Genomic DNA, 15,053 nt, shown 5'->3' on the forward strand with positions numbered 1-15,053 from the left:
CTAGCAAGAAGGTCAAAGAAGGGGCCTTATCCTCAGCATGGGAAGCTTAATAGGTCTTTCTTAAGTCATATGGCAAAGCAGTCATCCAAATGACTGAATCCAAATGACTAAGCCTGAAGTTCCTTGTGCATTCGGGAAGGCATGTATGAACTGAAGAATTAAAGGATTACAATTATTTAAGAGCCTTCTGTGAAATAAAGAAACAGAAGAAGGGAAGGAAAACCCCTCAATAATGCTAACAAAAGCACATTCAAGCAATATTATTCCCAGGCAAATCATCTTTCCAAGAGAACTAATAATCAGCTGTGAAAATCCTGAACCAGATATGACTATGGCTTTTAGCCATGTCCTTCGGGATTTTCAAAATAACAAAGGAAAGAGCAAAATCCTGTAATGAAATCTCAGTGTTACTCATATCACATGCTAAAAACCAGAACAGAGCAGAACTAGCAAGCTGCTGAAGTATAAGAGCAGTCAAATTCAAGTTTATCATTGACGAGGTGGCAAATAGAAGGCTAATATCCTGATCTGCAGTCTGATTCTACTAAATTAGGCCATACACTTTCTATCTGTGGGCAAATCCAAGAGTTGGCAAGGAAGCACTTCTGACTTTCTTGTGCTCTTAACACCTGAACTTCCTGTCAACTACCAACATCCTGTTTCTGTTACTGTCAGAGCTATGCAGACACTTCACAGTCAGATCTGATTAGCAAAGGCCAGGTGGCATTATCTGATGGGTCATTATACAGTGAGCAAGCCTTTCTGCTGAAATCAAGGCTCTTGACTAGTCCTGGGAGGGAGAGTACCTGTTCTGTCAGCCTGATACATGCACAATCTAGTCCTGTTTTTGCTGCCTCTACAATGAGTAGCAAAACTCTCCCAACTTCAGTAGAGATTCATGGAAGTATTTAGTTCTTGAAAAGTTCTACTTTTCATACTTCTGCTCTTGGGAGATGGTTGTCTTGGGTGTATGGATGGTCTTGCCCTTCACAGTGTTCCACAATCAAACATGAGAGTCCTGAGATAGTTGTTGTATTTGCCAAGAAACATTTTTTCTTTCCCACAGTAGTCTAGTAGCCAGAGCACTTGCTTCCAAGAAAATTTAGTGCTGGGAGCATATTTGGCTTAAGTTGCTTCCCTCAGAGGTGACGGTCCTGTGCTACACAGGCTTCTGTGGATGAGGGGAAGGCACTTAGGTCTGTGGAGGCTGTACAAACAGTAGTGCATCTCTCTGAGCAGAAGAGAGCAGGGGAGGTCTGCAGCCTGTGCCTGAAAAATCCTGTGATTTAGTCATTGCTCCAGAATTATTTCTGGATTTTAGTTATTCACTCTTAAATCCCTACTCCTTATCCTATGCACACTTAAGTCTCCAGATGCTTAATTCCTTTTCCTGGACTTGCTCCTGGATTATGAGCTCTGTTTCCTGAAGTGGCTGAAGCAGAGGTCACAGACTGGAGTATTTCCAAAACAGGACTAGTATTTGCAAATCTGAGCTCCAACTTGGTCATGTAACAATACTTCTTTCATTTAAGCTTACAGTAAAATTAATAAAACTGGACCAGGTTTGGAATATTGACTAGCTCATCCTCCTCAAACCCCTTAATATTGAACCACACAGAGCAGAAAACTTGAGTTGATTTGTAAAGCAGAAAGTGAGTTCAGTGAAAAGCTGGTTGTTCTCCTCCTCCACCATCAATAACATAAGTATTGATGACGCTCTTTTCCCCTTCTCGTCCTTTAATTTCCTGGAGGATCATATCTCACCAGCAAACTTGTAAGACTGTGACTGTGAGATATGTTCTTTAACTGCAGTGATTCTGGTGTAGTTGTTTTACAGTAGAATGTGTCATTTCTTGTACGCCCTGCAAGGAACAGGCTACTGGCTGTTCTGTTTAGATTTGTAAGCATTACGTCTCTTTAAAATAACATTAATAGCAAACAGCATTACCATGTGCAATTTAGCTGTTCACTAGTAACCAAAAGGAAATAATATTTATGCCAGCTTTTTCATGGCAGGTCAATTATTTTGTTAGCACAGGCAACAGTGTGTTTGTATTGTGCAACTCTTCCTAGGAACTGAAGTGCGCTGGAGGACAGGAAGTCATGAGAAGCAGGATGGACTAGAATTAAAAGGAAGGGATTTGTTTTTCTTATGTTTGGATGCCAGCGCCTGTTGAGCTAGAGTGACATACTGTACAATCTGTGCTTCTCATTATGCAAGTAAGCAAAAGGAAGACCTGCAAGAGATTAAATTAAAAGTGAGTAGACTGTAGTTATTCTTATTTTGAGTTTAGTTTCTTTTCCCTTAATCTGTTTTGATGTGGTGACATGTGGTCTCCAGAGGTCAAACCTCTACATTCTGGAACAATTTTGCTAGGTGCTATTTTACAGAACTTCCTGAGCTGCACTTGGCCAAAGCTGTCCTAACCTAAACATATAAATGTCCACCTAACCCAATGGACAGTGTTTAAAATTCAGCCAATTCTGTACATTTGCATAACTAGTGAGGACAAGCTACTTTCATAATCTGCCTGCTACATAAAAACATTCTGACTCAGACTAAGGGAGGTTCATAAATTGTTCATGGTTATTTAAAAGGACGCTATCTTATGAAGGTGTTTAATAGGTGTCTCTTCCCCTTCGTTTTTTTCTGTACGATCAGCATATTATCTTAATTCTGCATTTAATGTGGATTAAGGTTGAATAAAAGAATGCATTCATTTCAGCTCAAGCACTGGAGGCTGTTAAAACTGACCTGCAATAAGTTCAAGCTTTAAAAATTTGGACCAACTGTAGCATAATTTGTATGGCAATTAATTAAGTGGCTTCTCCAAGTCTTCAATAAGGGCTCAGGCCTTCACTGTTGTCAGTGCAAACTGGGCAGTTTGAGGACTATGCTGGATTATGTAACATGTCTGAATCTTGGAGTAAAAAGCTCTAAACTAGCTGTTTACTACTTGTTCTGCACTTGGGACTCCTTTTTTATAACAGAGATTACAGCTGGCAAGAGAACTTGTGAGAACCACCTGTATGCCCTCGCAGCTGCTGTTGCCTGTGTGCAATTCTTTCAAACCCCAGCTCATATTTTCTCTGGCTCAGCCTTCCAGGATGCTTTCCTCTGACACGCTACAGTCTTCCCAGATTTCACTCAGAGTTTTCCTTTAGAGAGAAAACTTTTTCTCTCTAGTTCTGAGCTCAGTTCTGTTGACTTCACTAGAGATTGAATTAGGCTGTGTAAGAAACCCTGAAGACCACTGGGAACTAGTTAAACCTGGAATTTGCTTCAAGCTGGCCCTGCAGTGATTTTTTTTATTCCAACAATGGCCAGCATTCAAGCTAGTGGAATTACACATGCACTCATATATTCACTCAATTTCATACCAGCTTGGAGTATGCCTATGGGTTCTGTGTAGCATTTATATGCCTTTGGGCTTTGGCTGGGCTTGTATACAACATTAACAGATTATGGTTTGTATACAGTGTAACTACAGCAGACTGTATGCAGCAGTCACCTTTTCCTTTCACCTGGATCAGAAATTCAGGTCTGGCAAATGAACTGTGGTATTTTAAACTTTAGGGAATCAGAAGGGATTATTCTTCCCCAGAAGAAATGTCACTGCTAAGACCTATATAACTGGCCTTCCAGTCCCAAAACACATTTTGGACTGATGTGAAACATGCTGCATTTTAAAATCACTGTCTTCTTAAAACTGTATTGAAATTACAAAAGAAATGACATATGTAGGAGAACAGGAGAAAATAATATGGATTGCTGAGAAAGGCAGCCCTGGACTGCATAGTCCTCACTTTATACTTAGCATACAGACATAGCCTCACCTGTACTCCTTGCTTGTGTGGTTTAGTGCAGAGTTAGAAGTCCTAAGGTATTTCAGTATCTGTGATTGAAATTGTCATTGTATTCACCTTGGTGATGAGCTTGGGTATGGTTTTGCATAAAGTACATAAATTACACTTATCAGGAAGAAAGATTATCTAGGTTTTATTAGTTCCAAAGCATAATAAAAAGATACACAATACAAGTTTTGCAATTCACACGGATAAATTCTTCCTCATTAGGTGTATCTGTTTTAAAAGTAGACATAAAATAGTACTTAGGTGTATGAGAAAATAATCAGCTAGGCCTTTGTTTTTATTCCCCGGAGTTAAAGGCTCTTTCTAAATACATGTGTGTATTACAGTAAATTTTCTAGGACTAGAGCATGACACCCATTGCACAGGTAAAGGAAATGGAGGCATGGGGAGGTTTATAGACTCAGAGTTTGAATCAAGAGACTTTTATCCTACTGTCAGAAACATGTGGAATTTGTTGTGGTTTCAACAGGGTAGCTGTAAAAGGACTACAAAGAGAATAGGCCACCATGAACTAAAAAAAGCCAAACCTCTGTTTACTGAGTACTCTGTTACTGAAACCCTTGCAGTGTCACCTAATGGTCCAAAAAAGACGATACACATTTCTATTATGTGCTGTGAAATATCAGTCTATTTATCCATACAGTTAAAAGCTGGGGGGAGGTTATAAGGTAAAGTAGTATGATGTATAGAATAATTTGTTGGCAGAGTACAGAATGAAACTAAGGGTTCCTGATGCCTTGGAAAGGGCTCTGTCCATGAGTCTAAGCTATAATGCTTCACTCAAACTGTGAGTAGATATTTTGTACAAACTATATAGTGCAAGATTCCAGAATCACAGGGCAGGGGATAGTTTCCTTGTTTGGAGTTCAGAGTCCTAAGCTTCATTTCAGCAGCACTTGATCCAAAGGCTGAATTTCTGTTCTTTCCTATTTTCTTTTCCTAACCCTAGTACTTTTGTGGCTAACTGGAACATTATTTGTGCCTTACAGCTTCAGTAGGCCCTGCTATTTCACACTCCTTCTCACTCCACTCCCAAGACAAAAACTGTCCTCCTTTATTTGCATTTAGACTCCAGAGAAAATCCCGCTGACCAGTATGTACATGGCTGCTATTCACAGAGTTCAAGGCCAGAGTGGCACGTGGGCCACACTATCAACTTTGTGTATTAGAAGATATCAAGTGTTCCCAGTGTGTTCTGTACTAAGCTTAAAGTCCTCAAAACTCCAACTGGCAGAAAGTTGGAGACATTTAAAGTCTCGCTAGTGCTTGAGACCTTTACAACTGCAACACACAAATTAGGTGAGATATTCTTATTTAATTCCCAAGGACAAATGACACTGCAGCCTGTTGAAAAAGTCGTCCCTTAACAACATCCCTTAATTGCCAATCTGAGCTGGACTCTCATCATGACAGTCAGTCTGGCCCTAAAGACAATCAGTCTAGCTGAGGAGGTCATCAGCATCCCCCATGAGATGCTTACTGTCTGGCTTCTCAGGCCTTAGAGAAAGATGGAGAACCCCAGGAATCACTGTCCCTGTGTACAAATGCTCATATCATCTCTGAGCCTTCTTCTAGACTCCTGCTGCTTCAGCTACCCACTCAAGAAAGGAGTTAACTGCTTTTTACAGTGAGCTGAAGAATTACAGCAGCAGATGTACACCTATCAGTTGTTGGAAATGTATACAAACCCAGTGTACCACAGCATATTGCATGCTATAAAACAGTTTGTGCATAAGGCTTGAGATGGTTTGGACAGCTCTGGCCTCTGGGCCAGTAATGAATCCCCTGTAAGGTCTAAGATTTCTTTCATTGCAGTCGTCTTTTTCTTTTTTTTACTAAACGGAAACTTTGAGGAATCATTTGGCGTAACTGACAAATTATAAGAACAATATCGGTTGCAAATGTCATTGTGAAAATGCCACTGAGGAAAATTACAGCAAACTTACGCTGCAGAGCAAGTTGATTGTATGCTCTGTTAACACAGCTCAGCCAGTCACTAGCTTTTTCTGTGCAGCAACAGTAATGAGAAGATCTACAGCAGCCAGAAACTCTTACATGAAAATGGAAATTACATTACCAAATGTGCTGGGCTGAGAATACTGGAACTGAAATTATTACCTTTAAGAAAGGCACCATCTACTTTGCATACAATTATACAAATATGGTACATGCCAAATGCATAAAGGTGAGATAGCTAGATGCTACATTGCAGAGCTGTGGACTGCAAGAGTGTAGCTTGTGCTCTGGAATATTGTGTTGTTACACTGTCTTGTCTGGGAAAAGCTTCTGTTGGCTGCCAGTTTTACACAGACACTCTGACAAGTATTTTCTTCTCTTACTACAAAGCCGTAATTCTTCTTGGTTTTCCAAAACAAAAAGAGGCACGTTTGCCTAAGATAGTAACTTACACATGTTACATTTGGTTACAGGACAGTGATGGATTTACCATTAGTCACATAGTTACTGACTAACTGTGTGAGATTAGATAGAGAAGATCCCTCTACTTGAAAGGGAAATTCCTATCTCATGGCTGCAAAAGGCATGAGGTGTACTGAACTGTAACTTCAGGGTTTTTTAAAACAAAAAGCAATTGCTATGTAATACTCATAAAGCTTTCATGGCTCACTTCATTTTACTCTGTATAGCTGGCCTTGTTGGGAACCATGGAGAAACCTGGGGAAGGGTTCACAATGTCTTTTAGGCACCTAATTTACAGATCTAATTGCCACCTGCAGTTAGGCATCTGTCTTCTGAAAGCTTTTGATTTGCATCAAAGTCAGCTGTTTAACGTAGCTGGTGTAAACAACTTACCTGGTGAGAGCAAATGGGAGTGTAAGGGGGACAGAAAACCTAAAATAATCTCTGAAGCATTTGTCAAAACTGTTTCTGAACAGACTGTGCATGTGGAATACATGCCAGGAGAGTCTAGCAAGAAAGTTTGCTGTTTTTTATCTGGGGAGAGCTAAGAAAGTAGCTAGCAGCCTTACTCCTTGTGTGGCCTAGTCATGATGTTAGAGATCATACCTATCCTACTTCGGTGTCATGAATCTGTCTATAGGATATACCAACTCCACTACCAGATCTCTCAAGATTGCCTGAACAGTGATGGTTTACGGGCAGGACAAGAAACAACCAAATGAGACTATTTCACTGACTGCTACAAAATCTGTAAGCCTTAGTCAAGTCTGTGTTGTAACGATTTGGGGATAATATTTTATGTTCACTTCTGGTTTTAGTGCTCTGTCTGGGAACGAGAAGTTGTTTAAAAATCGCTAAGAGGATACCTAAAATCTCAGCCTGAAAGTTCAATCTGACTCAAATTCCAGTAATAATTAGTTTCTGCTGTAGGGAAGCTGATTTGGGGAAAGTTTAGTTTAGGGTGAAAATGTAACATAGTTATCAGTTTCAGTGTGAAGGGCACAGGGGAGACCTGCAGAGCTGGAAGGAATGAGCAGGAAATTGCACAGAATTTTGTACACACACTTTCAGTATCAAAGCTCAACAGCACAGATATGGTTTCACGTCACCCTCAACCTGTGAGTTAGCTGGGGCTCTATCAAGTAAGAAATCTTCATGATGCAACCATAGCTCTTAGATTTAATTTTAAAAAGATACTTACTGTTATTTAATAATACTATTTATGGAAAAGTTGATCTTCCCTGGAAATTTATTTCACTGGAGCTAAGATTTCACTCCAGTTGTTTGTATGTTCTGATATGATAAACCTGAAATTGAATATGGTTAATATTTTTATTTTTCCCACAACATGTGTAAATGTTGTGAGTAGAGCAGATTTACCGAAAGAAATAATGGGTCCACGGTATTCTCCCTATCTCTTCACATTCACACTGTGTCTTGCAAAGTGTACTTCAATTCAGTAGGAATACTGTGGGAACACGGTACAGTGCTGGGAACTCCTCTGCACTCCCCTGACTTCCAGCAGCTGCTGGCTCTCCTGTGCTAATGCTGCCTCTAGGGTGCCTGTTAGACAGGTATAGTAAAGCACCTTATTTTCAGTTTGAACTTCGTGAAAGATGGAAGGGATTGGTGAAATTATCTAAGATCTTCAGTCTAAGATAAAGGTAACTGAATTCAGAGGCTTCCTTTACAGTGACAACGTATTCATCTGCCAGGGACTGGTAACTTTTCACTTTATCCTGACTTAATCTGGCAGCATTGTAACCAAATTAAAGGATGACTTTATAGCTACATGGAAAGTACAGATTTTGAGATTTGATCCCACTTCTGCCTTCCTTCTCAAGCTATCTCCCTATCCCCTATTCTCTGCTTCTGCTGACACCACCGCTAAATGTCAAAGCATTCATCACAGTAAAGCCACCTTTTACTACTATCTCCTCTGAAAATTTGCTAAATATTTTTCCTATTTTTTCTTGGTTGCTACTAAGTTAATTCTTCTCCTTTCTTATCATTAACATGTTCATCTATGTACAGATTATGTGTCTTGACTATTGAAACCACTGATCTTTTTTGTGCTACTCAGTGTCTGCAGTAGAGTACCAGGAGGCCAGTTAGCAGTAGAATAAAGAAGGGCCAAACAGTTTTTTGCTTTTTTAACAGAGCAAGCATGTCCACTTGTACTATGAAAAGCAACTAAAACAGAGCACAGAAATTCCAAGAGATTTGACAGCATCTAAGTAAAGGCCTAAACTACTTATCCTGCTTACCTATCCAACTGGGTGCATCTTTCCAGGTCTTTCGTCTGTGTGGCCTGCATGTCTTATTTTAGTACAGTAGCTACAGTTTCTTCACTATCTGCATTTCAGCTGCCTGAGAGAGGGAGGAACTTGATTTATAACACTTTCAGATTCCTCTACTTTCCCAATGTGCTCAACTAAGACTGATGATCAAGACTTTCCTCTTTCCTCCCTTGTTACCAACTTCTACAAATCCTGGGTGGCAACTAGCTCACCTTACTTAAAAGAAGCCAGCCTTCTGCCCAGTCCTACTCTGTCACGTAAGGAGAAGAAATGTCCCACCATCTACTTCAGGGCTTTATTCCCTCTCCAGCTGCAGTCGTCCCATGATGGTATTGTAATCGCAAATGGAAAGAGAACTGTGACTGGCCGGACATGTTGATGATCGGAAAAGGTAAGTTGCATTGTAATGCAGCCAGTGTGTTAACTGGTGGAAAAGCACATGGAAGAACACAGTAAATTTTTTGGTGCTTGACATCCTTCAGTTGGTATTGGATGGCTGCCTAAAAACTCTAAGTTTAATTACACGTAACTGGCTTTGAAAAGCAGGAATAACTTTTGCACTGCAGAAAATTCCTGGTGAAACTTCCAAGGCCTTTTTTTATATACAGGTCAAACTAGATGAATGTATTGGTATCTGCTAGCCTCCAAATCTTTATGGCATGCAAAGATGCTGTAAAATACAAGTAAAGGAGCTTTGTGGAGCTCATGTCCCACCAATGATCGCTAGATCCGCACCACAAGTTACATTAAGCTAAGAACACTGTGGAAACATCCTGAGCCCATGCAATACTGCGAGTGCACAGATGTCTCGGTCAGAGTGTCCTCTCAGGCAACCCAGCACCATTCTGGATCTGCCCATGGAATATCTCACTGTAAACCTGAGCATGTTTTGGCCCACCGTATTCAGAATAGACAACTACAGGCTGTAGAATTCAGAATCATGTGTAAACAAGGGTACTGTTATGATTAAACCAAACCTTTCCTGTATCAAAAATAGAATTAAGAAGTAATTAATTACATGGGGAAGAAAGAGGCATTTAATGAGTATTTCTATGTAAGAAGTGATAAGTGTTTGGCAATAGATAAGTGTGTAAGAAGCCCCTGATTAAAAACATACTAATCATGTAAAGGAAGTTCCCCTTTTTTACCACTCAGACAGAACTTTACTTCCACAGCCACATCTGGAGGGTTTATGCACACCTACAAGCACAGCACAGTGGGTCTTATTCAGCAAAAATTGAGCAAATCTTCACAGTTGGTTTATTCCAGTTAGAAGCAGAGAGAAAAAAAACCCCAAAACCTAAACCTGTTTGTTAGTGAAGGTGAACCTTTGTGCTCACAAGCATAAGCAGGCCAGGCAGTAGTGATTCACAGAAGGAGACTGAACTCTTCAAGAGTGATGACTGGATTTGTCATTCGTAACATGGCTGGGAGCTACAAAAAACATACTGAGATTAAAATGACAACAGAAAGTTGATCCTACTTTGCCTTGTTAATATTATCAAGAGGAGCAGAATGAACAAAGCTGAGCAAATGCAGCTTGTGGCACAGTTATTTGCTTTATTCTGTTTGGCTGCTATTCTATCCTCACAACATCTGATATTCTCATAGCTGAAGACTATAGGGTAATTGCTTTGCTATGCACAAGCATCATCTCTGACTCTTTGGCCTTTGCTGCTTTGCTATACTTGAGCAGTGGGTACATGTGGCTTTTCCTTATGCTTGTCATGGTTTCATCTGGGATAAGAGTTAATTTTCCTCCCAGTAGCTGGCATAGTGCTCTGTTTGGGGTTTAGTATGAGAAGAACATTGATAACACACTGATGGTTTAGTTGTTGCTAAGCAGTGCTTATACTAAGTCAAGGACTTTTTCAGCTTCCCATGCTCTGCCAGGGGCACAAGAAGCTGGGAGGGGGCACAGCCAGGACAGCTGACCCCCACTGGCCCAAGAGCTATTCCATACCGTATGACATCATGATCTGTATATAAACTGAGGGGAGTTGGCCAGGGGCAGTGATTGCAGCCCAGGGTTGGGCTGGGCATCAGTCAAGCAGGTGGTGAGCAGCTGCAGTACTTGTTTTTCCTGGGTTTTGTGGCTGTCTCTCTTTTTGTTGTTTTCCTTTTCATGACAATGTATTATTATTTTATTTCAATAATTAAACTGTTTATATCTCAATCCACAGGTTTTCTTACTTTTGCCCTTCTGATTCTCTCCCCCATCCCACCAGGAGTGAGCAAGTGGCTGGGTGGTGCTTGGACACTGGTTGGGGCTAAACCACGACAATGCTCCCTGCTGGCCTGTGTTTCTGTTATTCCATGGTGACACAGTGAGCAAATTGGACCCAGGTGTATCAAATTTGGCTGCTATGCTGGGAAACAGCTGTGGAGGAAAAAGTCAGATATAGTGACAGGATCAGAGTACTATGCAGAAGCATGACAACAGACAAGTGAGTGGCAATGAAGTCTTAAATGGCACTTCTTTGAAATTGAGAGAAACATCTCAGACACCTACTGCACATGCAGCTGTTAGCCTACCCTTTGACTGCACAAGAAAGCAATGTAGTGTCCAAATTAAGTCACTGTTACACACTTTGTCTGAAAGCTGGAATTAATGAATAAATGCATTGCTCACACAGCTGTCAGCACCATGAATGGAAGGGTGGAAGGAGAGCCAGGGACTGAATGACAGCCCAATACAACAGAAGGGGCTGACAATGGATCTGAAGGAGAAGATTCAGGAGGTGGATACACTGTTCAATGGAGGATTAAGTACAAGATGGGAGAAGAGTATTGATGGCTAGATATGATATGGTCAGCCTGTTGCCCTATGGGACACTTTTTTTTCTTGATTGTTGAAAATAGCATCAGTGCTGACTGCAGCTGAAGCCTCGCTTCTTGTAAATGACTTCAATCATAACAGAATTAGTATGACCACAGCTTCACAGTGGGTAAGGTTATGTTTGTCATTCAAGAGGCTCCTATTGAGCATTCAAAAACTCTTTGTGGCTAAATTAACCAGGTTCTCTGAACACCTCCAGTTCTATTAATTAGCTCTATTCATTAGCAAGTGTTTTACAGCTGCAGCATGGTATGTAAATTAACCTACTGTGAAAGCAAATGTGTGTTTCAGTCTTTAAAAAGTGAGGAAGCCTCAGTCTTGCTGCCTGTAGTCACAGGAGCACTGCATTGGAGCAGGGCTGGGGTGGTGTCCCAGCAGAACATTGCGGCACAGTTCCCACCCTGCTGCTCTCTGTGGGACAGAGACCTCCAGGGTCCTCGTGGGTGACGCAGCCGTGCTGCAAATGATATTATTTTAAAGCTGTCCCTTCCCCACTAACTATAAATATTGCAGTCTCTTCAGAAAACATGGCTTTGCTCTGCTCCTGAGCATGGCTCAAATTCTTCTGTAGTCCTTTACCAGATTGACTGTTTACTTCACTTTCCAGCCACAGCCACGAGTGAAAAGGTCATAGCAAAGAGCTTGGCAAGAGGGGGTGGGACTGGAAACACCACTCTTCACATACTATTTAGCAGGGAGGATTAAAATCACTGTGCTGTTATGTGTTTCCATTGCTTTAGGTGCAGAATACAGCAAATTCCCTATTTGACCTTGCTGTACTTTATTAAACAGAGGATGAGAGATTTGACAGCTGGAATTACTACAGAAATCTTCAGGAGACTCCTACTACACCCCTTAGATGTGACAGAGTCCTTAAATCAGTGCACGCAGGTAAGCAGACGTTTTAGGGAGCCCTTCATTAGCTCTTACAGAGGGCAAGTGAGGGTGACATTGTGAACACGCATACTGTGGTTAGGATTTCTTAGTTGTGTTGGAGCAACTTACATATACCTGCTAGAAAGAGGATCTGCCTGGCCACTGTATTGTATGCTGGGGAGAAAGACAAAAGAAAAGGAAGGAAGGGTAAGAATAAGGCAGGTGAAAAGATAGGTAGTTAAAAAATACAAGCCAGCTTTGTCTCCTCTTTCCTTAAGAGACCTTTTAGACAATTCTAACCTTCTTGTCCTTATTTATAGTTTTGCTTATATTTTTTTCTGAGCTATCCCACGTTTGCATTTGGTATCAAAGACAAAATGAAGGCATTTAGGCACTTCATGTGGGATGATATGGATTATTTCTGCTAAAGTTACTCTAAAGCAATAAAAGGGAGAGAGAAAGTAAGTTGGTTTGTTTCTGCCAGGGAGAAAATGAAATGGGCTCAGTCCTTATGCTTTTCATTCCATGCCTCTCAGTGGGAAGCCCCTTGCCACATATCTAGGTCTAATTTTGTTTGTTTCTATCAGGGGTAGTGGAGAGCCCTCTAAGCTACATTGCGCTTGTTCTGCCACTAATGCTGTTGTGTGGACGCTGATTTATATAGCAAGGCAAGAGTCATTAGTTTGGGGCCTGAAGGGTTAAAAGATACTACAGTGTGGGGCTGGGGAAAGGGATAACATCTCTGCTGACAGCAAACCTGTTTGGCAGCCTTCACCCTACAAAGACTTTTTTTTCTTTCCCAAGGCAACCTCTTTGCTCTGCTCTTGTATCTGCTGTATAGCACAGCATTCACTACTTCCCAATTTACAGCCTTGCAACTGCTGTGGGAAAATGCATCATTCTGCAACTAATTCCAGCTTTAGAATTAGGCAGAAATGCTGTCTGCTAATCTCAGCCAGGGATGGCTGACAACAGAATGGAAGACTGCTAGGCAGTACCAGTCCAAATAATACTTCTAGGGAAGCAGCACAGTAAAGGGTCACATGATACTGCCTGTATGATCTTTCTTTTTCCCCTTTTTCACAATTTCCAAAGCACTGTGAGTGATCCTTAGTCATCTTTGTAGAGGAAACCTATTTATTCCAAAGAAACATCAACAATGTAAGAGCTGATTTTGTAGAGTAAATGATACTAAACAAATTATTCAGTAAGGAACACTACATTACATAACACGTACTCAATGTTTCCTAAAAATGGCTTTAGCTGTAAAAGCAATGTGAATTAAAGTAGAGGAAGAGACCTTTTATCTTCCAAACACTAAAAATGACTTCATTTACTGCTTACAGTTACTGTAAGCACTGCAGATCTGTGCTGATAGAGTACATTTCTGTGAAAATCTGTGCCTTCTTTGAAGTGATTTGGTTCAGCTGGTTTTCTAAGACAGCTTTTCATGGATTTCAGGAAACGCTTGGGGGAGGGGAGAAACTTTATCGTAATGCAAGTGACATTTTGTCAAATTAGGCATCTCAAGTCATTCATGGCTACAGCTCTATGGGGCACTGATTTGCATTTTGTGAGCAGATAGGAAACTGATGAAGGCACCAGAGTTTCTACAAATGGTATTACAAAACAGTCTAATGTTTTGTAACTTTCCTGAATGCAGTTTAGCCACTAGAAATTACAGCTGTAAAGCTATAGGCTTATGCTCTCTGGATCCTGTCACACAGCTAAGTCATAGATTCTTTTAAAATACCAAGTCTGTGCTCTGTAGATGACCAGGATTTTAAGACAAGGAACACCTTTTTGAAGTCTAAAGATATCTGCACCTTTGCCACATTTTGCATGTGACAATTTAAAGAGAGAACTAAGCTATCCTTCCCCCAGTGCATCATGATACAGTGTTCATGGCCTTTTAAAGTGTGTGAATGGCATTTCTGGACAGTTTTATTTTTCCCCACCAACATTCATATGGTTTGGTTGTGTCAGACAGCAACCTCTTCTTGCTGAGAGCCTTGTAGCTTTTAATAGAAATAAGGCAAGGCAGAGTTGGTGCAGTTAGCTCAGCTAAGGGTTCAAGTCACTCTTTTAAAAACTATGTACCACTGTAGTCTTAACACACTGTTCCTGCTCTTATGGATTTAGACGAGAGCTAGATTCCTGCGCCGATTCATCCTCAGTACATTTTCTACTCTCTTGTATCTTTCTATTTTAGGCTTTTTGGGGCAGGAATCCTCTATCTGCTGGACTAGCACTAAAACAGGTGAGCTAGGTCAGGGCAAAGAGCAGGACCACATGGAGACCTGTCTGCACTTACACATTCAATTAGCAGTTGAAGTTTGTTAGCAGGATAGGTACCAGAACATTTAAAACAAAAGTCAGATGCTCTTTTTTTTTAAAAACGTCCACAATAGAGTTTATTATGTTAATATATTTTAAAATATTATAAAATAATAAAATATTCTGCTTGGCAGAAAAATTATGCCAGGGTTTTAAAACCCCAGGTTTGTGCAAACAGTTTCTGTAAACATAAGAAGTCAAGTGTTCAAGTTCCATCCCAAAATACAGTAAATTGCTACAAAAATAAGTTTGCTCACTGTCAAACATGTTTAAAAATCCAGGAAGCTGGATATCTTTACACATCTTTCACACGTCCCTATACAGTTAATGCTGTACTTATATCTGAAATGGGAAGGATTTCAGATAATCCTTTAAAACAGGATTGAGGGGGATCTCGTTTAAGTTCTCTC

General features: G+C 40.6%; 1 protein-coding gene and 1 long non-coding RNA gene across 2 annotated transcripts in view; one reads left to right on the forward strand and one right to left on the reverse strand.

Moving 5' to 3' along the window:
• The first annotated feature begins 8,998 nt into the window (after positions 1-8,998).
• LOC118451949 overlaps positions 8,999-15,053 on the forward strand; it is a 38,868-nt gene continuing 32,813 nt past the window's right edge. The window contains exons 1-2 of the long non-coding RNA XR_004841551.1: positions 8,999-9,010; positions 10,209-10,216. This is a non-coding gene — a long non-coding RNA (uncharacterized LOC118451949). The remainder of the gene's footprint in view (positions 9,011-10,208; positions 10,217-15,053) is intronic.
• SOCS1 (suppressor of cytokine signaling 1) overlaps positions 14,760-15,053 on the reverse strand; it is a 2,480-nt gene continuing 2,186 nt past the window's right edge. The window contains exon 2 of the mRNA XM_009635465.2: positions 14,760-15,053. This exon is cut by the window's right edge and continues 622 nt beyond it. Coding sequence (XP_009633760.1) covers positions 14,980-15,053 — 74 coding nt within the window. The 3' untranslated portion in view covers positions 14,760-14,979.

The sequence above is a fragment of the Egretta garzetta genome, unplaced genomic scaffold, assembly GCF_000687185.1.
Source record: "Egretta garzetta isolate BGI_Z169 unplaced genomic scaffold, ASM68718v1 scaffold153, whole genome shotgun sequence".
Classification (NCBI taxonomy): domain Eukaryota; kingdom Metazoa; phylum Chordata; class Aves; order Pelecaniformes; family Ardeidae; genus Egretta; species Egretta garzetta.